Here is a 27,162-nt window from a genome sequence, read left to right on the forward strand (position 1 = left end):
GATATAAGTGTTACCATCCTCCTACACGTCGTACCTTCACCAGTATGGATGTTGTCTTTCATGAAACTCTCTCCTATTATCAATCCACACCTCTTCAAGGAGAGACTTTCAATGAAGATGTGATGGTTGACCTTCCGGTACAGACCCAGACTCGGGTCCAACCACCTGTTTCTCCCACCCCTCAACCGGCTGTTGTTTCCTCCCCTCTTCCCTTCGATGGTTCCCCACCGGATTTTCCCCAGGGGGGGAACTTAGAAAATGTTGAAAATCCTATGCGTGACAATTCCCTTCATCCTATGGGTGACAATTCCCTTCAGGGGGAGATGACTCCAGTCCAACAAACCATTAGGGAATTTCAGAAGAAAATTAACGACTCTAATCTCATAACCTATCACAGGGGCCATTCCAAATATAAGCAGCTTCCGTCCACTGCAGCACCAGCACCACCACAGTTGTCGACTCTGGAACCAGATCAATCTCCAGGTAACATATCTCCTCCTTCGTCTCCTGATTTACCTATTGCTCATCGTAAAGGTATTCGGGCTTGTACCCAGCACCCCATTTCTCATGTAATCTCTTATGACTCCCTTTCTCCATCATTTCGTACATTTGTCTCCTCTCTTTCTTCTGTTCATATTCCCCAAAATTGGCAGGAAGCTTTTACAGATGGAAAGTGGAAAGCAGCAATGATGGAAGAAATGCAAGCCTTAAAAAAGAATGATACATGGGAATTTGTAGTTCTTCCTCCAGGAAAGAAACCAATTGGATGTAAGTGGGGGTTTGTGGTGAAACAGAAGGTAGATGGCATTGTGGATCGATACAAAGCACGTTTGGTGGCAAAAGGATTCACTCAGACTTATGGGATCGATTATCAGGAGACTTTTGCACCAGTTGCGAAATTAAACACCGTCAGGGTGCTACTTTCTTGTGCAGTGAATCTTTGCTGGGAGTTGCAACAATTAGATGTGAAGAATGCCTTCCTCCTTGGAGAACTTGACGAGGAAGTGTACATGGACATTCCACCAGGTTTCCCTTGTGATAAGACCAGCGGGAAAGTTTGTAAATTAAAGCGTGCTTTATATGGGCTGAAACAGTTCCCCCGTGCTTGGTTTGGACGATTTCATAAGGCAATGGTCTCTGCAGGTTATAAGCAGAGCAACGCTGATCATACCTTGTTTATCAAGAAAAATGGTGAAAAGGTAACTCTTCTAATAGTTTATGTGGATGATATTGTGGTGACCGGGAATGACAATCATGAGATCACCCAGTTGAGAACTTATCTTGGGCGAGAATTTGAAATAAAAGATCTGGGAAGACTAAAGTACTTTCTAGGGATAGAAGTTGCTCGGTCTTCTAAAGGCATATTTCTTTCTCAAAGGAAGTACATCCTAGATTTATTGACCGAGACTGGAATGTTAGGGTGTCATCCCTCTGATACACCTATGGATGCTACTACCAGACTTAAAGAAAAGGAGGGAACTCCTGTCGACAAAGGTCGGTATCAAAGATTGGTTGGTAAGCTCATTTATTTGTCTCATACAAGACCTGACATAGCAGTATCTGTGAGTATGGTTAGTCAGTTCATGCATGATCCACATGCCTCTCACATGGATGTTGTTATTCGGATCCTTTGGTATTTAAAATCAGCACCGGGTAAAGGTATTCTTTTGTCTCCGAATGGTCATCTTCGTGTCGAAGCATATACTGATGCAAATTGGGTTGGTTCCTCTGACAGAAAGTCCTTTTCTGGCTATTGCTCATTTGTTGGTGGCAATCTTGTTACTTGGCGTAGTAAAAAGCAGAACGCTGTGGGTCTAGTGCTGAAGCAGAGTTTCGTGCTATGGCACAAGGAATTTGTGAGATGTTATGGCTCAAAGGTTTATTGCAAGATATTGGTACTCCTGTTCCTCTTCCCATGATGTTGTATTGTGACAACAAGGCTGCTAATAGCATTGCTCACAACCCTGTTCAGCATAATCGCACCAAGCATGTGGAGGTTGACAGGCATTTTTTTAAAGAAAAGTTGGAAGGAGGGCTGGTCTGTGTTCCTTTTGTGCAATCTACTGACCAGCTTGCTGATGTGTTCACGAAGGGCTTAGGTGGGAAGGTTTTTCATCCTATTCTGGTCAAGTTGGGCATGGTTGACATTTATGCTCCAACTTGAGGGGGAGTGTTGAGATAGGCTGGTTACCCAATTGGGGTAACTAGTCCTAGTAGTACTATGATTGTCTTTATTTTATTTTTCCCTTTTTTATTGTTCTTTCCCCTCAGCCGAGTGCTATTTTGGTGATTCCTAGTTGTATTAGGAATTCCTAATAGGACTAGGACTGAGGTTTTATTTCTATTCTTACTGTGATTCATTGTAATTCTATTTAGTATAAATAAAGGGCCTGGGTGATCGGTTTTGATCACTCAAGCATTCAGATCTCACAGCTGTTTACAAGAATCATAAGAAACAACATGAGATAAAGGGTGTTGAGTGCAAGTTCTTACACCTTTGCGAACAGCAATGGGGAGATCCAAAGAAGAAGGATTACCAGGTGGAGTAGTAGGTTCTAGATCCGGGGTTGGCAATTGGACGGGAACTGGTGTCATAGTGGATTGAAGCTCCATATGTCTGGTCCTGTTCCGTGAAAAAACCTTCAAATTTGTCGCATCAATCCTCCGCTGAAATTCACCAATGGTTCTTTAGACTGGGGTGACCTCCCCTTGAGCAGGAACATCTCCCCCCTGAAGGAGAATTTGACACCTCCCCCTGTAGGAATCTCTCCCCCTGACGTAGAGGGAAGGGTAGGGGTAGGCATACTCGGGACAGTAGGGGTAGACTCATCATAAACATGCCGAAGAGGGGGGTCAACGGTCAACACATCTTCACTAGAACTCTCCCCCTGAAGAGGTGGGGACGAATAATATGAGAGAGCCTCGTGAAAGATTACATCCATACTGACCATGGTACGGCGGGCAGGAGGATAATAACATTTATACCCCTTTTGGGTGGCAGAGTAACCTAAGAAAATGCAGCGTAGGCTGCGGGGCTCAAGTTTGCCAGGAGATCTAGTATCCCTAGCATAACAGACACACCCAAAAACCTTAGGGGGAACAATATAAAAGCCAGAGCCAGATAAAAGCTCAATAGGGGACTTAGAAGCAAGAACCCGAGTTGGCAGCCTATTAATCAAATAGGCTGCAGTAAGGACAGCATCCCCCCAATAAAAGGAGGGAACATGACGGGCAAACATTAGGGCCCGGGCCACCTCCAAGAGATGGCGATTTTTCCTCTCAGCCACACCATTTTGGGCTGGAGTATCAACACAACTGGTTTGATGTAAAATGCCATGGGTAGAAAGGTATCGTTGGAACTGACCTTCCATATACTCTTTCCCATTGTCACTCCTTAAAATCTTGAGAGTGGCATTAAAGTGGGTTTGGACCATCTTATGAAAATGCTGAAAACAAGAGAAGACTTCACTCTTGTTATGCACGAGGTATACCCAAGTGAAATGGGAATGACAGTCAATGAATGTAACAAACCATCGCTGGCCATGAAGAAAGGCCTTACGACTAGGGCCCCACACATCAGTATGAATTAAGTGAAATGGGGAAAAACTCCTTTTATTAGATATAGGATAATTGGATCGTGTCTGTTTGGCCAAGACACATGGCTCACAAAAAAATTCTTCCTTACTACAATTTTTAAACAAAGTTGGAAATAAAAGAGATAATGTGCCCAAAGAGGGGTGTCCTAATCTAGAATGCCATTGGTGCAGTTCAGAAGAAGAAGATGGTGGACATAACTGAGAAGGCAAAGCCTGGTGCGGTCCATCATCAAGAAGATACAATCCATTATGCAGCCTACCCGATCCAATCGTCCTCCCCGAGTCCAGTTCCTGAAAGACACAATGAGTAGGAAAAAAAAATAACTTTGCAATTCAGATGTTTGGTAATACTACTAATAGAGAGAAGATTAGTAGTGAAATTAGGAATGTGCAAAACAGAGGACAGGGTAAGTAATGGGGAGCAACTGATGGACTCCTTTCCAGAAATGGAAGAGAGGGAACCATCAGCCACCCGAACTTTATCTTTGTCAGAAGAAGGGGAATATGTATAAAAAGGTTAGAAGAACCTGTCATGTGATCAGTGGCATCGGAGTCTATAATCTAGGGAGCGGAGACAACCGATGCACAGTGACCAGCAAAGGAGATACCTGAGCGGACAAAGTGTGAACCTGATGGAGTGGAATGACCGGCAGGAACAGATGTAGCAGAGGCAGCGGAAGACTGTAATATACGCCGGAGAGCTTGGAATTCTTCCTGGGAGAAGCTGTTGTCAGCAGTGGGTGCTGGAGCTACACTTTCAGTGTGATTGGCTTTGTTTTTAGGTTTAGCATGGCCACGTTTAGCCTCAAAATCAGCAGGCTTCCCATGTAATTTCCAGCACTGGGCCTTAGTGTGATAGAGTTTATTGCAATGGTCACACCTGACAGACTCCCGTGTAGGGGCAGCAGCAGTAGCAGTGGCAGGAGCAGTAGTATCCGATGAAGTAGCTTTAGAACCAGCAGCCTGTAGGGCTGATCTGTCAACAGAGGGACCCAACATCATTGCAGCTCGACGGGTTGCCTCAGTAAGAACAAAGGAGAAGGCCTGCTCCAATGTAGGGAAAGGTACCCGACCAAGTACTTGCACACGGATGGGATCATAATCAGCATTAAGACCAGCCAGGAAGTCATAAACTCGAAACTTATCCACATAGGCTGAATAAGCAGTAGCATCAGCAGCTGTGGTAGGCTGAAAAGGGGCATAGTGGTCCAATTGTTGCCAGAGACTTTTGAGGACAGCATAGTACTTAGTCACGGACAGCTCCTTTTGGGCAGTAGAAGAGAGTGTTTTCCGGATGTCATACACCTGGGCATCATTCCCCAATTGGCCATAAGTGCCTTTAGCAGCAGCCCATATCTGTGCAGCAGCATCAAGAAGAAGGTACTGGCTGGAAAGGTCCTGTGGCATGGAGTTTAAGACAAAAGACATAACCATAGCATCATTAGCAGCCCATCGAGTCTTGGCAGGCCCTTCTTCAGTAAGCTGTTTAGAGGTGCCATGAAGATGCCCACTGAGTCATCTACCGGCTACAGTCAAGGATAGAGATCTGGCCCATATGAGATAATTAGTGCCATCGAGCTTAATGGAGGCAGCATAAGGGAGGAATTCTGTCCGGGACTGAGAATCACCTCCAGAGTTGGTTGTGGTCACCTCTGAGTCTCCCATATTGAAGAGAAGAGTGTAGCAGCAAAAATCAGAGATACAAAGGCCTGATTAATCCCTGTGGCAGCAAGAACAGAAGTAGGGTGACAGCAACAAACAGCCCTAAAACCAAAAAATCGATCTGGTTTAGGGGTCTTCAAAGGCTGAGAAAATTCTGCAGATATGGTACTGATTGTAGATGAAGAAGCTTCTCAAAAAAAAAAATCCACACAGAACCAAAAAAAAATCGACAAGTGTCAGGGTTTTTCAAAAAACCCTGAAAGTAGATCGATATGAGGAGGTGCTTCAATGCTGGAGAAGAGAACCTGTAATAGCAGCTGTCCAATAGAAACTGCAGGAATGGATCCCAATAAACAAACCAGTTTCAATTTGAGAGAGGAGACTGATCTTCAAGAGGGGAGAACTCCAAACAAAATCGCAGAAGAATGGGCAGCAGCTATCGAACCAAAAACTTGTTAAATCATCAAGTGAGGAGGTGATTAATTAGGGCTGCATCTAGACAACAGTTCACCTCATTAGATCTGCCCTAATCCAGAAGAAGAAACCAAAAAAAAATTGAAGAAGATTGAGTGGAAGAAGGGGGGGGGGGAGAAGGGATCAAATGGAAGAAGAAGAAGGAAGAACAATGGAAGGGGGGGGGGAGAAGGGATCAAATGGAAGAAGAAGAAGGAAGAACAATGGAAGGGGGGGGGCTAATAAACAGGCTCAATCAGAGATTAAGCTCTGATACCATATTAAAAGACAGAAATTAGGGAAATACTTGGATGGATCGATGAGACCAGCCAAGCTCTTTATTTATAGATTAAAGTAATACAGCCAAAAGACAAAAATAACCCTAGTCATAGCCGAAATATGACTAGGAATACGTAAAACAGAAATATAACTAAAATAAAGCAGGAAAAAGACCAGAATACCCCCACAGGTATTCTGGTATATCTTAACACCATTGTCCACCGCATCAATCAACGGACCAGCCCCAGACCAATTGTCCAGCCAGAAGAAGACATTCCCTGTGCCAACTAGCCACCGTGATCTCTCCAACAGCAGCCCCCTAAAAGCCAGGGCATTCCTCCAAGACCTTGAGCTCACCCCCTGTGACTCAGCCAGAGACACATGAAGACCTTTGAAGAACTTGGCTCTGAAGAACTCGCTCCAGAGAGATTGGTCCGCCAGGTCCACAGCCCCTTAAGCCTCAGAGAGAGGCCAATGTCCTCCAGCAACCTAACTCCAAGGCCCCCTTCCTCTAACGGCCTACACACCTTCTGCCAGCAAACCCAGTGCTGCCGCTTTCCCCAATCCGTGCTTCCCCAAAGAAAATCAGCAAAGATGCCATATAAACTCTGCAAAACAGATTTTGGGGGGTCCAACGTGGCAAGAACATGGATTGGGATAGAGGAGAGAACATGCTTCAGGAGAGTGACCCAACCCCCAGTAGAGAGGAGCCTCCCCTTCCACCCTGCAACCTTGTTGCAGATTTTATCAACCAGACCATCAAAGAAGCTGATCTTGAGCCTTCCACAGTGAAGAGGGGCGCCTAAATAAGTGATTGGCAAGGCCTTCTGTGAGAATCCAGTAACCACCCCCACCATCCTAGCCTGGGCCGGCGTGGCCCTGACCCCTACCACAAAACAGCTCTTCTGCTTGTTAACCAGCTGACCAGAAAAGCCTCCATACCTGTTAAGAAAGCCCATGATTTGCCTTTGCGAGCTCTTCTTTCCCCTGGAGAAAATAATGGTATCGCCTGCAAAAAGGCAATGAGAGATCCCTGGGCACCCTCGCGGAAGCCTGAAGTAGGAGGCGTGCCCTTCAACAAAAACTCCTTGATCCCCCTGCTAAGCACCTCCTCTGCCAAGATGAAAAGCGCCAGCGACAAAGGGTCCCCCTGTCACAGCCCCCTGGTAGACTTGAAAAAGCCAGACTGCCTACCCCCCAGCACAACAGAGAACCAACAGTTCTCGACCGTCTTCTTGATCAAGTTGATCCAGTCCCTGCAGAACCCAAATTTAGAGAGAACCCTCCACAGGAAGTCCCACTCCAGCTGATATCCAACTTTAAGATCACATTACCACCCCTCGCCTTCCTGTTAAGGCACCAAGGTCACCAGCCGGACGCAAAACATACTTAAAACTCACAATTTACCCAAAGCTATCAAAGTAAGAGGCAGACATAAGGCACCAAGGTCACCTAAGGCTTGAGGTGTAAGCTGCAATGGGGATACATCTGAATGAAGTGAGGCAGAAATAGCAGGTAAGGATTAATATAGAATGACATTAACATGGTGCATAACCAATGAGGAAAGTAAGAAAAATATGGTCTATTAATTCTATTAGTACATAAGCAATCTGCATGATTATAAACCATATATTCTGTGGCACATAATCTATGTGCAGTACATCAAACCCAAAGTCCTATAGTTTTACAATTGCAAAATTGAATGGCATGTTATGTTTTCTCAAGTTGATCAAACCTGTTAGTTTAAATTGTTAAACAACCAGAGCTTATGCTCATTGCTTGAATAGAGCACACAAACCAGAGGGTTATGCTAGGTACACTCCTTTGTGAAGTACTTGCAAGTGCAAAGTAATGAAGCACAAGGGATGTACTTCATGCGTATGGTACAAGGTGCATGCTTCAGGCATGTGCTTAATAATACCGATATTACCATAGATAGCCTCAATTCTAAGTCATGTCCCAAGTATTTGGTATTGGCTACATGAATCCTATTCTACCATTGCAGTAATGGAACAAGGGGAAAAAGCGAATAATGAGTATAGAAACCAATACATGCTAGTACACCTAAGAGTTCTGAAGTTTTTTTTTTGGTTGAATAAAGAATTCATTAACAAAGAAAGAAGGGCCCCCGAAGGGGAACTACAAAAGCCCACAGCCAAGAAAAGCTTCAACTAGAGGGAGCTGAAGCTGAAAAAGAAACATTTGAAAGGCCCCAGGAGACAACAATTAGCCTATTCCTTTGGGTGTCAGCGCAAAAGGAGGGAGGGGCAGACAATAATTTGGAGGAGATTTCAAAGGAAATGGAATCCCAAATCTGTTGAAAGGAACGAGAATTGGAGGTCCATTTCCTGATATTCCGCTCCATCCAAATATGGTTAAGGGCAGCACAGAAGGCCATCTTTCTCATAGTGTCGCATATAGAAGAGCCACCAAAGGTCATATCAACCCAAATCCATTCTCTAGAGAAGTTGAGAATCCTTCTTTGGGTAGGCCAACACTTGGACAGAATGCCTTTCCAGATGGCCCTGGAGGTAGGACAATCAAAGAATAGGTGAGCCGAGTCTTCATTATTGCTTCAACAAAGGCAGCAGGCATTGGAAACCTGGATGTGACGCCTGCAGAGAAAAGCTTGCGTAGGAAGACAGTCAGTGAAGACTCTCCAAGCAGTGAAGCAGTGGCGAGGGATGTGATGCTTGAACCAGAGCAGCTTCCTCCAGATAGCCGACGATCCTTTGAAATGGATAAGATTCCAAGTTCCCTTGGAGCCTTGGAGGAGAAAATGTGCGAGCTGTTTGCAGTCCAAGAGACACTGTCTCCCCTAGAAGGCAGTCTTCTATGGATGGACTGAAGATCATTCCAAATAAGGGCAAGCGGCTGGGAAGAGGTAGGGGGGGGAGCCCAATCATCCTGGTGGAGAATGTCAACAACAAGAGCCTGCCTATGGAGGCCTGTAGCATAGATTGTCCTTGGGGTAACAAGGTGAAGTAATATTCCTTTGGGGTGCCAATTATCCAACTAAAGAGAAGTGGAGCGACCGTCGCCAATGTGGTTGAGGACGTAGCTTTGAACAAGATGGCAAGTCTCAAGAATCTTACGCCAAACCCAAGAAGCATCCGAAGAGGCAGAGGCAGTCCAAATAGAGTCTTGGCGGAGAAGGCCTGAGTAAACCCAATCTACCCAAATACTCTTCTTCTTAGAGGCAATCTTCCAGATGAGCTTGATAATACCAGCCAAGTTGACCTTTTTGATTTTTCTAATGCCCAAGCCACCCTCCTTTTTTGGGAGGCACACTGAAGCCCATCTAATGGGGTGGAGAAACCTTGGCGACTCAGTCCCTTTCCAAAGGTAAGCAGCAACCATAGATTCCAAGGACTTGATGGTTTCTTGCGGAAGCCTATAAATACCAGACCAGTAGATGTAAGAAGCCTCTAAGACAGATCTAATAAGCTCCAACCTGCCTGCATAGGAGAGAAGTTTGGCTTTCCATAACTGAAGTCTTTTCCTTATAAGGTCCAACATGGGAGTGCAATGGTGAGCAGAGAGCCTGGCTGAAATCAAAGGGAGACCCAGATACTTGACTCGCAGATGACCCTCATGGAAACCTGATCTCTCCAAAAACTCCCCTTTGTCAGAGTCAGGAATACCAGCAAAGAAGATCAGGGACTTGGAAGGGTTGATGCGAAGCCTCGAGATCTCATGAAATTGCTACAAACAGAGCAAGATACACTCGAGAGAGGCGATGGAGGCCTTTGAAAATATCATCAAGTCATCGGCAAAAGTAAGGTGGGTAAGCTTTAAAGCTTTGCACTTGGGTATGGGAGCTATGAGCTGCTGATCAGTACAGGTCTGAATTTGCCTGGAGAGGACTTCCAAGGCCAAAGTGAACAAGTAAGGGGATAGAGGACATCCCTGACGGATTCCCACAGTAGCTCCAAAATAACCAGCCGGACTGCCATTGATAAGAACTGAGAACTTAGGGGAGGAGATGCAGTAACTAATCCAGTGAACAAAAGGCATAGGGAACCCCATCTTGAGCATAACTTGAGGAATATAATCCCACCTTAGAGAGTCAAACCCTCTAACTATGTCATTGCACAGAAGAATATTGTCAGAGATGTTCCTGCCTGGAATGAAAGCAGATTGGTTGTCGCTGACCCGTAAATCCACCACACTCTTGAGTCTTCTGGCTAGGATCTTTGCAATAAACTTGTAGTGAATGTTGCATAGGGCAATTGGCCTGAAGTCATTCATCAAGGTAGCACCTTCCTTTTTAGGGATAAGGCAAAGGAAAGTGTGATTGACTCCTTTGATCTGGCTAAGATTAAAAAAGAAGCTTTCAATGGCTGCAATGAGGTCCACCTTTATGATATCCCAGGTAGCAAGAAAAAACCCCATGCTGAAACCATCCGGCCCTGGAGCTCCAAACACCTTTAAGGAGTGAAAGGCTTCCAAAATCTCCTCTTCTTTTGGGATAGAGCTCAAGGCATCCATGTGACTAGTAGGAATAAACTTGTTAAGCAGTTGATCTTGCAGGGGAACATAATCCATCATGGGAGCATTGAAGATACCTTTAAAGTATTGAACTGCCAAATCCTTTGTCCTTTACAGTATTTAACACTGAAATATTCTGAGAAAATTAATGTAAACAATTGAGTAAGAAGCTCATTGTATGAGGTAAATTTTTAGGTGATAGTAAACTACAGAGGCTTTCAAAGCCACGTCGTCCATTGTTGGAAGTATGGTTCCGATTAAAAAATTCTGGTTAGAGAGAAAAAACCCTGCGATGCCGCTGAGGAGCAGCCCGGCCTCACGACCAGGCTGCTCTTCCCCATTCTTCCTTCCTTCTCCTTCTCTCTTTCTCCCCACCTCTCGCCCACCTTTCTTCGTCCTCCTTGTCTATTTTCTTCTTCTTCTTCTGGTTTGGAGTCTGGCTGTGAGGTCAGGCTCCTCCTTCCCCCTTCTCCTTCTATTTCTCTCCATTCCTTTCTTCCTCCTCTTCTTCTTTTGGATTTGGAGCTTGGTCTCCTCGTGTGGACCAGCTTAGTGCTTGTGGTCATCATCCTTGCTTGTCTGCAGTCATGCTTGCTGACAGTCCTCTTGGTTTGTCGTTTTCGTGGACTTCTATCTTGCCTGGTTTGCTGCCTTGCAAGTCGCCTTCCCGCTAGGCCTGTTTCCAGGCTCGTTGGGGTCTCTCTTGTCTGGTCGCAATGCTTCGTTGGCTTTCGTCTCCGACAACCGCTCTCTTTGCTGGGTCGCCTCCCTCGCTGGCAGCCTTCTTCGCTTGGCCTGCTGGCCCGTCTCTTCGCCTCCAGCCCTGCTAGCCTTCTCTCTCACCAGACGTCTTGCCTCACCAGCGCCCTTTGCTGTCGCTTGGTCGCCAGCCCACTTGGACTGCAGCTGCTTGGCTGCAAGCCTTCTTGGTCAGTCTTCTGTCTGATCCACCTGGCTTGCTCGGCTAACGCCGTGTTACTGCCAGCTGCATAGTCTGCCTTCTGCAAGCTATGCTCGGCCGGGAGCCGTTGCCCTCTGCAAGGCCGGTGCCTCTCCGACGTGGCTGTAACCTTCGCTTTGCCGTGGTCCTCCGCAAGGCCTGCGCCCCTCTGCCGTGGCTGTTCGTTTGCCGGTGATGCTCCATTTTTGTCTTGGCGGCTGGTCCAAGTTGTGCTGAGATAGTTGGTTTAGGGTTTGTGGTTCCCTACCTGGAAATGACTTGGCTGCCCTTCTCCTTTTGTTGGGCTTCTAAGCTCTTGTGGGCTTTTGTATTTCTTAGGCTTTCTTCTCTGGTTTTATGCCCACATGGGCTTTGGATTTTACAGGCTTTGCCTCCTCCCAAATGGGCCTTGTAATTTTTTTGTGGCTTTGTGCCCTTGTACACTCTCCCCCCCCCCCCCCCTTTCTTTTCCTTGGTAATGAATTAAATTATTTATTCACCATTCTGGTTACATATATACAAGTCATAGGGCCCAAAACATATTTAATCTGTTAACCGTGTTTTTAGAAAAATAATGTATGCCTCAGATATTGTCATTATCTGCTTATGCTTTTGATTTTTCAATTTCTGGACAGATTGTGGCAAAGCAACAAATTGATGTACTTACAGCTCAAGCATGGCTTCTGGAAAGTAAGGTTATTGAGGAGAAGGTTCGTTAATTGTTCCTCTTAAAAATAAGAATGATAAAATGTAAAAGATTTCATAAATTCAACAGGAAATAAGTGTTCCTCTTACTAAGGTTCTAGATAATTTTTAAAAGTGGAATTCAAAAACTATGGAAATGTAGAAGAGGAACGTGATCTTAGGATGGGCCAAGCTTTCAAGTATTGGGTATCAGATTAGGAGGATCAGCCAGCACTGATCCAGCTGACACTGGCTGATACCACCTTACTCCAGTACATACTGATCCAGATCGTAATTTGGCACCGTCCAATCCAAACTGTAATACAGAGGTTTAAGTCCTTGGATGGGCCTGGGCAGGAAGAAGTTAATCCTTAGCTTTGCCATAGCCACCCAACCAGTTTTTGTTACCACTAGTTGATAGGTTTCATGTAAGGAAACCTTTCAGGTTGCAAGTTTTCTGATGATTGTAAACCTTCCAATTTGTGAACTATTTTTTTTAAGGGGGCCTGGTGGTTGGTTTGTGGTAACTTTTCTGATCATCCAAAAGGTCGATGGATCAAATGTTAAGGTAATGTAGTATTGTACTTATTTGCACTAATCGTCTTGAAGGTACTCAATGTGCCATGTCAATGTTCTTTAATACATACCAGAGGCTGGGCTGTTTTGTCTCATTTGTCTGCAGTCTGGTGATCTATTTGGTGCCTCTGGTCTGTTATGTACCACTTGTCTGCAGTCTGACAATCTATTTGGTTGGTACACATAGTTAAAAGTGAAACATAAAGGAAAGGGAAAACAATGGGATTACATATGAAGTTCTTCTATAGTTCTCTTAACAACAGTGCATCTTTCATGACATGGTAAAGGCTTGCACTTTAGATTTAATAGGTTTTGGACCAGCTTTTCACCATTGTGTTTGGATGAAGTTTTAAATCTTCTTTAGTACAACAATGCCCATAGTCCATCTGACACATTTGTTTGAACAGGTTCTTTGGTCCAGGTCATCCATTGAACAGTTATCAATTTAGAGTCATGACCTATGCCAGCCTTGCCAGGTTGTTAAAGATCTAGAGGTTGAACATCTGACTGCCATGTCCAATGCCTGGAAAAAACACTGCCATATGTACATGTATTGGCACCTTTTCTCCCTTGTCGTAGAGGCCTTTTTATGTAGGACAGGTTTGGGAATCCACATCAAACCTCAAACCAGTCCAATTCTAGCCACAAGTATGATTCATTGGGGTTTCCGGGGTGTGGTAGTTGAAAGAACAAATGGAATGCTCTTAGGAAATGAAAATGGAGGTTGAGAGAAATATGATTAAACAAACAGGTATGGATTTAGGGGATTGAACAGGGATGGTTTGCTGTAGATATAGAGTTTGAAAGAGATGTCCTCATCATTCTCCCCGGGTGGACTCACTCCAAGAATTGCATAGAATCACACATGCTTTCATTCCTTCCTTCCTTATCTTTCGTCCCCCAAACAATCTTTTAAAAAAGAAGGAAATATCTCCCTAAGAACTACTTTTCCAGTAATAACTACTGTTGAACATCAGAATCTTATAACCAGATTAGAATAACCAGAGAAAGAAGAAGAAGAAAGGAGAAGAGGCACGCAAGTCTCAAAGGTGGGAGAGAACCTGCGGCTAGAACAAAATGTTCTACACTTCTACCGCAGGTCTGTCCCTCTTATATTTATAATAAAAGCAACATTAAGAGAAAGACAATAATGCCCCTACAACTAACCGACACTACAAAGAACTCAAGAACTGACAATAAATAAAGAGAAATACTAAACTGCCCCTAATGCTAATACTTCAACACTCCCCCTCAAGCTGGAGCATATAAATCACCCATGCTCATCTTGTTACGAAAACTAGGAGCAAACAGTGACTTGGTAAACACATCAGCTAACTGATCAGATGAAGAAACAAATGGTGCCTCGATCAACTTCTTCAAAACAGCATTGCGAACAAAGTGACAATCCACTTCAATATGTTTGGTCCTCTCATGAAAGGCCGGATTACTAGCAATGTAGATGGTTGCCTGATTGTCACAACACATCTTCATAGGAGTCGGGACCGGAAAACCCATCTCAAGGAGTAACGACTGAATCCACATCAACTCAGCAGTAGTATGCGCCATAGCCCTATACTCTGCTTCAGCACTAGACCTGGCAACCGTGGTTTGTTTCTTGCTTCACCACGTGACTAGGTTCTCGCCAACAAAAGTACAATACCCTGTGGTACACCTACGATCACTAGCCGAGCCTACCCAAACTACTAACTTCATATGTCTATTGGGACGTTAAATAAGCCCCTTTACAGGAGCACCCTTCAAATATCGAAGAACCTGAATAGCTACATCTCAATGAGACTTACAAGGAGATTGCATGAACTGACGAAGAACACCAACAACAAATGATATGTCTGGCCTAGTAACAGTCAAGTATATTAACTTCCCAATCTAGCTTCTGTAGGAGTACACCTCTTTTAGAGGTCCACCATCATCAATCCCAAATTTTTTATTTGGATCCATTGGAATATCCACAGGTTTTGCAGCAAGCATACCAGTATCAATCAAGAGATCTAAAACATACTTTCTTTGAGACAGGCTGATCCCCTTTTTGCTTCTAATTACCTCAATCCCAAGAAAAAAATGACGTTGGCCCAAGTCTTTGGTCTGAAAATGCTGCTGTAAATAATCCTTTGCCTCCTTAATGCCACCCTTATCATTTCTTGAGATAATGATGTCATCTACATAGACAACAAGAACAACCAATTTCTCTCCTTGGCGACAAACAAACACTTAATGGTTTGAAAAACATTGAGAAAAACCATAACCAGTCACAATAACACTAAATTTCTCGAACCACGCCCGAGGGGACTATTTCAGCCCATAAATAGCCTTGTGCAACCTACCCTCACGTCCACTATTCTCCCCTTGAGCAACATACCTGGAGGTTGCTCCATATAGACCTCTTCAAATAAGTCACCATAGAGGAAGGCATTTTTAATGTCTAGCTGAAATAAAGGCCAATCAAAGTTTACAGTCATAGAAATAAGAAAGTGGATTGAATTCAATCGTGCCATAGGAGAGAAAGTCTCGAAGTAATATTTGAGTCTTCAACAAGGTCAAGAAGAAACAAATCAGCAGCACAGCCAGAAGACAAACCTCGAAGGGACAGGCCAAGGGGAGATCGAAATCAGGGTTTTGGGAAGAATATCACCACCTTCAATTATGCAGCATAGGCAGGAAATCTAAAGTGCAATCGATTGCACTTAGTAACTAAGAACCATAGCACCACAACCTTCAACCAGCATAACTCCAAAAACAGCCATACAAAAGACATCGATATTTTCAGGGTTTTGCCTGGAATCGATTTTTGTAGTCCTTGGCTGTAGACGATGTAATCTTCAAATCAGCAATCACCGTTACTGTAGGCAGAGATAAAACACTCCATTAATAGTGAAAGGAGTGGTTTTAACTCATAGTAAAAGCAGCAATAGGTGGCTGCATACCACAATTGAAAATCGTGGAAGGTACTCTAATCTGATTATAAAAGCTCTGTTACGATGTTAGAACATCAGAATCTTATAACCAGATTAGAATAACCGGAGAAAGAAGACGAGAGGAGAAGAGGCATGCAAGTTTCAAAGGTGGGAAAGAACTTGCGGCTAGAACAGAATGTTCTACCGCAGGTCTGTCCCTCTTATATTTATAATAAAAGAAGCATTAAGAGAAGGACAATAATGCCCCTACAACTAAACGACATTACAAAAAACTCAAGAACCGACAATAAATAAAGAGAAATACCAAACTGCCCCTAATGCTAATACTTCAACAACTACTTCTCCAGCAATAACTCCTTACAACATTAGTATATAACAGTTCTGTCCCCAAATAAAAATGCAAAAAAATAATAAAAGAACTACACATAATGCTGGTCATCTAGCCATACTGAAGTGACATGTGGCTGCATAAATCATTGAGTGATGTCCTCATCATTCTCCCCGGGTGGGAAGAATTCACCTCCGGTGAAAATATGCTTTGGTATCTTTCTAATAAATCAGGTTTAAGGCGCTGAAGCTCGTCCTCGATGATCCATGTAGAAGCTGTACTAACCTGGCTCTGATGCCAAATTTGATGTAAGACAAGTTTGGGAATCCACATCAAACCACAAACCAGTCCAATTCTAGCCACAAGTATGATTTATTGGGGTTAATAGGCTGTTGTAGTTGAAAGAACAAATGGAATGCTCTTAGGAAATGAAAATGGAGGTTGGGAGAACTATGATAGAACAAACAACAATGGATTTGGTTGGTCGAACAGATATGTTTTGCTGTAGATATAGAGTTTGAAAGAGAGGAGTGGATGGAAGAAGAAAAGAAAAAATATAGACAAGAAAGATCATCTTGGCTTCACACCATCTTAGCTTCACTCCAAGAATTTCGTACATGCTTTCATTCCTTCCTTCCTTATCTTCCATCTCCAAATACAGTCTTTTAAAAAAGAAGGAAATATCTCCCTAATAACTACTTTTCCTGCAATAACTACTCCCTAATAACTACTTCTCCAGCAATAACTCCCTTACAACATTAATACATAACAGTTCTGGGTCCAAATAAAAATACAGCAAAATAATAAAAAGAACAACACATAATGCTGGTTATCTAGCCATAATGAAGTGACATGTGGCTGCATAAATCCTTGAGTGATGTCCTCATCAATTTTAGGGATCAAATAAGGATTGTTTGCTGTAAATATAGAGTTTGAAAGTGAGGAGTGGATAGAAGAAGGAAAAAGATAGACAAGAACGAATATCGTCTTGGCTTCACACCATCTTGGATTCACTCTAAGAATTGCATGGAATCACTTATGCTTTCATTCCTTCCTTGCTTCTTATCTTCCATCTCCAAATACAGTCTTTTTAAACCCAAAATGAAAAAAAAAAAATGGGAAATATAATGTAGGAGGGGTTCAATTAAGAACCACTCTATAGTAGGATCGTTTATAGTTGCAGCATATCATCAATAATGGAAGCAAATCAGATTTAGGAGGTAAACACCAAAATAGAAGGTAACAAATACTAGAAAAATCAGCAGCAGTGAGAATGGGCTCTAAGGTTGATCAAGTGGAGTAGGCAATGAGGAGAATCTTTGTTGAAAGTTTGGTTCAGTTCCAATGGACAGAAGTGGAGATATGAGTTGGGGATGAATATAGAATGTTGGTGCTGGAGAACAATCCAGTCAATAGAATAGGCCAGAACTGGGATCGAGTGAGGTGGTTAGCGGTGTGGATCTATGCTCCAAAACCCAGTAGATTTGGATGGAGGAATATGGAGATATGCAGCCTTGAAGTTGCAGCAGGAACTGGGGGCAGAACTGACCTGAAGTCTGCAGCAATACCTGGACAGAACAGCAGAGCCGCAGGGTATTCAATTCTCCCGTTGAATTGATGCAACAGAAATAGATCTGGACTTGATTGGGACTTGATTCTGATCTTCCAGAGGTCTTCACAGCACTTGCAGCAATCTTAGAATGGCAGTAGCAGTAAGGAAAATCGAGCAGGGAAGGGAGGAGTAGAAAGGAGAAGATAGGAAAAGGGGGTAGGGGATGGGCTTTCTCAGCCCTGGGTCTCTCACCCACAGCTATCCCAGCTGTTGAACAGGGGTTTTACTCCCATAATCGAGTGCAAGAATGCCTCAAAACTTCATTCATTAATTCTGTGTCAGTCAATTATAATATCTGCCTTTTTATAGACTGAGGCTAGGCTACAAAAATAGAAAGTAAAACTTAGCAACTGTTTGGAAAATAGAAACTAATGGAAATAGAGACTACTAAAGGCTGTATAACTCAGCTTTCTAAACATGCAAAGACAACCAAATTAGAAACTTAAGCCTACTTTCTAAATATGAAAATAGAAACTAAACTATGGCAGCATTAGGATAGAAGCTTTCTCCACTTGATAGGCCCACAAGATCTTCTAAAAAGCATCCCCACACAAGGCAAATATGGGCTGTGACACTGTACACGTGAACAGTGTTTTGGCCTCTTTTTCTTGGCACTTCTAGAAGACCTGCTGGCGTGGCTCAATCTGGTCGAGTTCTGGTCCATCTGGAGCTGGTTCGATGGGCCTTGGTTCTTCTTCTTCTTCTTCTGGTCAGTCATGGGATCTACGTCAAAATAACTCCCTAATAACTGCTTCTCCAACAAGGCAGCAATAACTCCTTTACAACATTAGTACATAACAGTTCTGGCCCCAAATAAAAATACAACAAAATAATAAAAGAACTACACATAATGCTGGTCATCTAGCCATATTGAAGTGACTTGTGGCTGCATAAATCCTTGAGTGATGTCCTCATCACCTTTTGTAGCTAGTGGAGCCAGAGTCCTGCCATTTGAACAAAATTGACACTGGAGAAGTGGCTTCCATAGTTCCATTTTTCCATGTGGCAAGGACCTTCCATTAAATGGCAGTTGAAGAGGGGATGATGTAGACATGGATCCCCTTGGCTGTTGCATCTCATCTGCATATAAAATTTTGTCACAGAAATACTCTTTATTTCTGTGGTGTTTAAACAGATAGCGGGCGGGGAGGGGGCTGCTTTTTCTTTTATTCGTTTTTAAGAAATGGTAATTTTCTGATGCTATCTGGCATCGTAAGTTAAAAGAGAATAAAATATTTGGTGTTAGCTTCTTGTTAACAACAGATCATCTGGTTGAACTGCTGATTAGTCATGGCACACAAATCTGTGTCAGAACTCAGATTGAACTGTTCTTGGCCCTGTTCCTGAGCCATCTCGTCTGGTGATCCTGTGTGCTGTGGTTTTCAAAAGAATGCTTGGTGAATGTGTTTGCAACATTTTTAGAGCTCTTTCCTTTTTGTCTCACAGGTAGCAAAAATGAGCATACAAACCAGTGTTCCATCTGAATATACATGTTTGGTCTTACTTCAGATTGATAATGGGAAACAGGCATCCAAATCATTTGGGATACAAGAGGTATGCACTCTAGTAAAATTATTAAAAAAAAAAAAAATGGTAACTGCATCTATTTTAAAAATTTCAATGCTGATGGAATACTAAACTTAAATTCCCTTATGTGCGGCAAGAGAACAATGAATAGTATGTTTTCTGTTAAATATTCCTTAAATTTTCCTATTTAAAATGTTACATAAAATTTGTGAAGTGACTATTATTTACTTGTTACGTATTTAAGCCTTTAAATGTTAGGTGTTGCAGTCTGAGTTAGAGTAGAAGTTTGTATGAAATGCCTTTCTATGATGGTTGAATTAATTCCTCCAAGCATGGATTATGTACCAATATCACAAATATATATATTTCTTGAGCCATTTTCATTTCGGCAACTTTGGGAACATAAATGCATCTGGGGACATATGCATGAAAATTATATACTCATAAAACTATTATTTTTTAACTAGAATTTATCGGACATAAGCAACATGTTATTTGTGTAAAGACTTTTTTTTTGGTAGAAGTCAAAACTTGAAGTGGAAAAAGAGGCCTGGCTATATTATAAAGGGATAAACAAAACAGAATCTATGGAAAGGCCAAAGGCAGAATCCACTGCAATCAAAGATGCACAAAATAGGATTCACATTGTGTCTTCATGTCTGATGGCCCAATCTCTTTAAATGTTGTACAAGAAGAAGCTTAGTGTAGAAGTTTATCTTTGATTCTATTCAGGATGACATGAATAGCGACAGCCAAGGTTCTAAATCTTGGTTTCAAGGTTGGTTTCGACCCTGGCCGAAGCCAAGATATGCCAGATTTTGACCAAAACCTGGTATTTTTCTGAGCCAAACTCAAAACTAGGTTCCTTACTCGTAACAGTCGAAACTGGTCAAAACTGTCAAATCCTAGGTTCCGCACTCTAGAAATAGTCTAAACTGCCAAAACCTAGGTTCCTCACTCTGGAATTATGGTTGAAACCTAAGGTCAAAACTACCGAAACTATAGAAAATATGGTTGAAACCTAGTACGAACCAGTATAGATTTTAGGTTTCGTCTCAGTACCTGTCGAAACTGAGATTTAGTTCAATGGGAACAGCATACTTGAACACTTATTTCTGGCCTGCAAAATACCCTAATTATTGCCCACAGAATCAGCTACCATGGCCTTATACCCCTCTTATGTTGAACCTGACCATGCCACTTGTAGACACTGCATTTTGACACTTTGGAAGATCGTCCCAGCAATGATGATCCAGGCCGAGCTAGCTCCCGTGGGTGATTGATGGCAAAATTTACCACTTCACCCCTACCCTACTTTTATACTCAGACTGTCCCAAATAGAGCCAAGACACCTAGGATAGCTTTATTTAACCATTTGAACCCCTGCGTAAGATTTCACCCGAATCCAACACCTAGGAGCATTAATAACAATTTTGCCCCTAGTATTTTTCTCAATATGTGAACCACCCTGGTTTGAGCCAAAACTCTTTATTTCGTCTCATTTGGCTATTATAACATTTAAGTAAACTTTTTCAAATCCGACATCGTTTGGTACTTATTTAATTGCAAAATGACTGTTTTTCTCTTGACCCTTTTCTCGGTATCCAGACCACCCGATTTGGCCCAAAATCCTTTGGATTACCTTATTTGGTCATACTAAGCTTGCACGTCAAATTTCATGAGAATTCGGTATCATTTGGACCCTGATCAATGCGAAACATCATTTCTGTGGATTCTTCGATTTTTCGTACCACTTTTCAGCAGAATCTGGTCTTGACCACCATACGGATGGAAAGCGCTTGCCGAGACCTTCGCGATGATATGTGGCACCTCTAAATCAGCCCCACGGATTGGGAGAAATCAACATTTTAATTCCTGGTCTTTAAAAAGGAATCTGTAATAACAAATAAAAAATATTTCTGGGCCAACCCGAGTCAACTTGGGCTTACCTGAACCTGGCCCAGCTAGACCATGGCCTAGCCCAGGACAAGCCATCCCCTACAGTGTCGTGCGGTCAGGCCTTGGCGGCCACGCCTGCATCCCCCTCCCCCTTTGCATGTCGTGCCCACGACCTATAGGCGCTTCGTGCGGCACACGTACATGCCTTGCGCGCCGTGCAAGCCTAGACCCAAGTCAGCCTATGCCCATGCCCTGGCCCTGGGGGCCTTTGGGATATTTCATCGAACAGCCTTTAAGGCTATAAAACCCCCTGAAATGGAGGCCTTAGAAGAGAAAAAAAATCATTCAAGGGAGCCCTTGTTTCCCTCTTTCAAATACAACTTGAAACTCCCTCATACCCCTCTCCTATATTTTTCTAAAATTCCCCAAATACCCTTGGTTCACCTATTTTGCCATTTGGAGCAACCACACTTGGAGAGGATTTTGGTGGATTCCGACAACAAATTCTAGCCACGTAAGGGGCCCGTCCATACAGTGAACTAGGACACTTCCACACTTCAAGGGTACTTCCCCTATTTTTTTGGATTTATTTTTATATTTATTTTCATTTTTCTTAGTGAAAAGAGGCTGATTGACGATGGTGTTGCCCTTCGCCTTTGTTTGGATCATTTGTACCCCCTGGGGATTCTCATTCACTTAGTCGGCGACAGAGCTAGTCGGCTAGATACAGTTCTGGATTCGACAAGCTGGCCTTTGTCTCAGATATCCTCCTTCACCCTCTCCTTTTCCCCTTGTCGGTTGTTTGGGATGCTCTACTAAGTTACTAACCATCAGCCAAAGGCCTAGAAGTAGTAGCAATTTGGTTATTCGGTTCCCTTCCTCGGGCATTTTCAGCTCCAAGTTTGCTTGGGTCCTCATCAGGGCTCGGGGCCCCCCAAATACCTTAGTGCAAGTTGGTCTAGTTCAAGAGACACTCCTCGCCACAGTTTCACTGTCTAGAGGGCCCTCTCCCACTGTCTTCCAACACAGTTCTTCTTTATTCAGTGGCAAATTCCAGTGTCCCCCAAATGCTGACTTTGTTGGAACGCCCCCGAAGATGTGGATGGTCTCTTCTTGGTTTGTCCCTTTTCCTCTTCGATTTGGAAAGGGCTTCTTGGCCAATACTGGCCTCGAAGGAGAAGAATCTTGCCCTTTGATAGAGAATGGGTTTTGGTCGACATCACCCCTTTCGGTGGCTCCAGTTGTGACTCAGTGGGTAAGCTTGCCTTTGGTGCTGCTATCTACCATATTGGTTGGAGTGTAACCTCAGACGATGACCATCATTACTTTCAACATTATAAGCAAACTATCCTCGGCCTCTTCTCACTCCATCGACTCCCCTTGGAATAGACTAATTGGGGATTCCTGGGATCTTCTCCATTGATCTTCGTTGCCCATAAAAGTAGCCAGTTCAATTGTTGCAATCCTTCGGAGAGCCTGCACTTGTGAGTTTTAAGGTAACCCTAAATCCGTCTTGTTTGTATTTGTTTGAACCTGTATTGCACGATCCTACGGGGATGCAAAATTTGTCTGCCTTTCCCCATCGCTAACAATATTACCCACTAAGGGGTGGGGTTTGCAAATGAATCTTGAATAGATAGATGAGATAGAAAGTTTTCTATTTACTACTTGGGTTCTGCTCTATAAAATATTATTGTTTGTGATTTTTTTTTTTTTTTGGTGGCATATTGTTTCTGGTTTGATAAGCTACACATTGGTGCTTCATTGGCTTGTGCTGACCTTAGGTATACAGCTATTTATTGGAAATAACAATGCATATGATTTCTATCTGCATTTGATGTTAACACAATAATTTTAGTTATCTTCATAATAAAATATCATGATTGAAGGTTCTTTTTTTTTTTAGGAAAAATTACGTTTACCACCCCTGTAGTTTGAATCTATTGCGTCTACCACCCCTGTAAATTAATTTATTACGTCCATACCCATGAGTGCTAACTCTGTTAGTTTTGGAACGGAAATGACAATTTTACCTTTCTTAATACTTCAAGAAAAAACCTTTTTTTTAATTAAAAGAATCAAGAATCAGAGAGGGAATATTCCCTCTCCTTCCCCAAATCGTGAAACAGGAAAAACCCATTTAGGGTTTGAAAACATGATCGCCGCCTCTGATTGTAAGAGGAACTTAAGGCGGTCGAGTGGGGGCTCATTGGCTGCTGGTTCGCTTCTTTGCTTCTTGGGATTTCGCTCACTTTGATGCTCTGTGGTTCCATTACCTTTGTTATTGGATTTATCTTAATGCCTCGGGTTCTCGGACTGCTCATGCTTTTCTACTTTGTTGGGATCGCTTCCAATATGTCGGTGTTGGCTCGCTCCATTCTTTGTCCCACCGCCACATCTGCCCCGTCCCGGAAGGAGATGCCTGGTGAGGGGGGCGAAATATCAGAGAGAGAGAGAGAATTGGGGAAGCAGGTGGAGATGGAAGCATACGGGGGAGTGGGACAATGGGAAACGAAGCGATCTACTTGGAAGAAGCAAAGAAATGGATAGAAGAGCGTGGGCGGAGATGCTGAAGTCAAGATATCCTGTACCTAATGCTTAACGGTCTCCAGATCGTACAGGCCCAAAGGGGTTCCATGCTCTTCAATTACATCCTTCACAAAGAATTAGCTGTAACTCACTCAGATATCATCTCACCCTTTTTTTTTCTAATTTTCTCTGATCGTCTTCTTCTTCTCTTCCTCTGTATCCTACCTTCCTTCAATTCTCTTCTCTTATCTGAAATTCCATTTTCGTTCTTGAAACTTTAAATTTGTGCACTCTGAATTGGGTTTTTTCAAACCCTTTAATTTCCTTCTCCAGCCCTTGCCCTAGAACTCTAGGCCCCTCACCGGATTCCCTCCCCATCGAATCAGCAAAGGGTATTAGTGGTGGCTGCGGCAATGGTGGGTGGCGGTGGTATTGGGTATTTACACTTGTAGAAGAAGAAGAGGGCATTAGTGTCATTTTACCCCCATCAAGGGTATTATAGGCATTTAAATTAAAATTAGGCGATGACATCATCATTTTTGGAAGATTTTTTCAAAATACAGGGGAGATTTTTGAAATAGATGAATTTTTAGGGGTGGTAGACGTAATAGATTCAAACTACTGGGGTGGAAAACATAATTTTCCCTTTTTTTTATCTTCGACTGAATTTATATTTTAAATTCTTACATTGAAAGTCTCGGAGTACTGTATACTTTTTAATAATTGGTGTTTTAGTAAAACTATAGACCTGAATGGATAATCTAGTTGCATGCTGATGTGTTTAGCTTCTAACCAGTAGTAAGCAATTATTTTCATTATGAAAGTGTCTTGTGTGCAGTGTGCCTTGTTCTTTTTAGGTAATTTGCTTATTAAGACCATGTTTGCATACATATTGAAGTGTTTGTCTGCATATGTAATTTATACTATTTTTTAATGAATAAATTTTAGAAAGTAGAAAAAGGAATTTAAAATAGGGGTGGGTATTTCATAATATTGAGGTAATATTTATATTTGCTCTTGAATAATTAGCATATGGATGGGGGATGTAACCAAGGTTTAAAGTATTGGTATCGGGTATCGTATCGGAAGGGTGATTTTAAGAGATATATCATGTCGTATCGGAGAGGCACAAGATACTCTAAAGATATGTATGGAAATGCTTAGGATATATGCAAAATACAATGTTTAGCATACAACACTATAAGTAATATGTAAAATATAGCATGTATAAAAAGGTGAACAAAGTACTACAGGACTAGTGCATTCAATTGATTATATATAAGGGATGAGATTTCTTACATGCACTAATACCAAATTTTTTTAGGTATCGTATTGGTACCTTATCGACGTATACCGAAAGATACTTAAAACCTTGGATGTAACTTTTATTCGTTATTTGCTTTGGAGTTCATCTTGCAATCTTTTAAGACCCCCTTGGGGCAGCAGTAGAAACTGCCAAGTATATGTTACTGTATGATTATGATATCTCCAGCTCGGTTGCCCAGCTCTTTCTTATTTCATCGTTTAGAGTCTCTTTGGTTGCCAATGTTTTTATCTGTTATACTTTTTCCTTTATTCCCTATAATAATAGCAGAGATTCTTCAGTTACAGTCTGTTTGGTTGCCAATATTCTGTCTCTCTGATTCCAGAAATTTTCTGCCTAACCTTCTGCTGATTCTTTAAAATCCATGTCATTAAGGACTCGAACAAAGTTGACCTTCAGAGTTCGCTAGAATCCAAAGGCTGCAAAGTAATTCTGCTTCAGAGCTTGGGTTTGGGTTTTGGCAACTTGAATGCAACGGCTGAGAACATTCCTCCAGGATCTGTAGAAGGTGACTCTTCTGAACCTGCGGACATACTAATCAAGGCAGCTTTAAACTGTTGTGGCAGGCTGGCCGATTGCTGTTGTTGCATGTGCCTCATCAAGGCTTGTTCCAGGATGAATGATCAGTGTGCAGTCACTCTAACACAGCTTTGCGCTGTTTTGTCATGTTTTGGCTGCATCTCTTGGTGTTCAGAGCTTTGCTATTGAGGTGGTGATGGATGATCAAGAGCTTAAAAGAAAACTATGATGCAATATTGCTTGTGTGTGTAGTCCTGCTAGTTGTTCTTTAAAGGTGACATGCAATATTCTTCTGTTTTAGTATTCCTAAGCATGGTTGACATAAAAATATTGATACCCTCCTTCATGTCTCTTTGACTGCTTGATCACGGCTACATGAGAAGTGTATGATGCAGTTTAGTGACACTGCTTAGACTTTTTTTTTATAATTATCATACACTGCTTAGACTCGTAGGTCCAAGTTGTTGAAATTGTTCACATCCTATTGGCAGTTCGAAAGTTTCACAATAATCCTGAATTCATGAACCCTGTAATTGTTCTGAACTTAATTTGAGTGCAGAGGTTGTAGGAGTTTGCTGGGTGGTTTGGGCAGAGGTTGCAAGGTTGGATCGATGATAGTATCATAAACAGAAATGTCTATGACCCAGATGGTTGAGGTGATTGATATCCAATGTAAGTGTAGAATTACCCCCAAAAAATATAAATGTTATAGTGTAGAACTATTGACCTTCAATTAGCTGCCACTAGAAAGAAAGGGCGTACTCAGTGCATGAGGCTCCCGCCACTGCGGGATCTAGGGAGAGTCATAATGTATGCAGCCTTACGCTGCTTCACAGAGAAGCTGTTTCCTAAGACTCAAACCCTTGGCCACTTGGTCACAATGGAGCAACTTTACCGTGCTCCAAGGTCCACCCTGTACCGTGATAGAAACTTCCAAGTCAACTGACTAGAAAAATTACTGTAATGGTATAAGAACATATGAGCACGTCCAAGGATGACGACGGAAGGGTGGGTTAGAGCAAAGAACCTTTCAGTAACATTTTCATGCTCTATTAATGTTTCACATCTATAACCCAACCTGTCCTGTGAAAAACATGCATGGAGCTCACTGATTCTACTAGGGAACTTGGGTTTCCAAGGATTTCCAAACCCCATAAAGGGACCCTGACTCATACATCACCTTAACAATGGTGAGAACTGGATCGTTTTCCCCATTTCCATTAATATCTTATATCTACTTAAGTAACAACCTTCATGGTTTATGTCAAAAGCCAATAAAATGTGAACTACTGCTTGGTCGGTTGGTCTCGAGCCGTGTAGGTTTACTATTTTTTGGTAACCAAGTAAAGGTGATGGATGACCTCTACAAAATCTCTCACATAAGACTAATTGTGAGGGGAATAGATAATATGGGTTTGGAATTCAAGTCTTTTTGAATATTTTTGAATGATTTCCTCTCTGGTAAGGAAACCTAACCATTAGAGAGTTACAAAAAATAGTGTCTCCTGTGCCTACGGTCTAAACTTGCCCCTGGTTAGCAATTTCAACACCAGAGTCCAGCTCCATACTTTAAAAACAGGATACTGAGGGTCTCTCATAATGCATTTCATTGTCACACAAAACAAACAGAAGCGGCATTCTCTTCAAACGGTCATCTTCTTGCGTTCCCATGCCTGCCTAAGCAGGGTTTAGAACCCCAGAATCGGGATCCAATTACTAAAAAAAAAGATTAAACTTGAGTGTGGGCTTTGATGCAACGGTAAAGATTGTTCCATTGTGATCAAGTGGTCACGGATTTGAGTCTGAAAAC

At 42.5% G+C, this 27,162-nt stretch overlaps 2 protein-coding genes across 4 annotated transcripts in view; one reads left to right on the forward strand and one right to left on the reverse strand.

Moving 5' to 3' along the window:
- LOC122667907 (inter alpha-trypsin inhibitor, heavy chain 4-like) overlaps positions 1 to 25,757 on the forward strand; it is a 43,577-nt gene extending 17,820 nt beyond the window's left edge. Inside the window, exons 10-12 of one of the 3 annotated variants that reach the window (XM_043864387.1) lie at positions 12,057 to 12,131; positions 19,001 to 19,108; positions 25,233 to 25,757. In XM_043864387.1, coding sequence (XP_043720322.1) covers positions 12,057 to 12,131; positions 19,001 to 19,108; positions 25,233 to 25,541 — 492 coding nt within the window. In that variant the 3' untranslated portion in view covers positions 25,542 to 25,757. Of the gene's footprint in view, positions 1 to 12,056; positions 12,132 to 19,000; positions 19,109 to 25,208 lie in introns of all 3 variants that reach the window. The other 2 variants (XM_043864386.1, XM_043864388.1) reach the window with 2 other exon arrangements.
- The window catches only part of LOC122667905 (ATP-dependent DNA helicase Q-like 3), a 98,853-nt gene that overhangs the window by 26,131 nt on the left and 45,560 nt on the right, over positions 1 to 27,162 (reverse strand). The window lies entirely within an intron of this gene.

This window comes from Telopea speciosissima, chromosome 7 (genome assembly GCF_018873765.1).
Source record: "Telopea speciosissima isolate NSW1024214 ecotype Mountain lineage chromosome 7, Tspe_v1, whole genome shotgun sequence".
Lineage (NCBI taxonomy): Eukaryota > Viridiplantae > Streptophyta > Magnoliopsida > Proteales > Proteaceae > Telopea > Telopea speciosissima.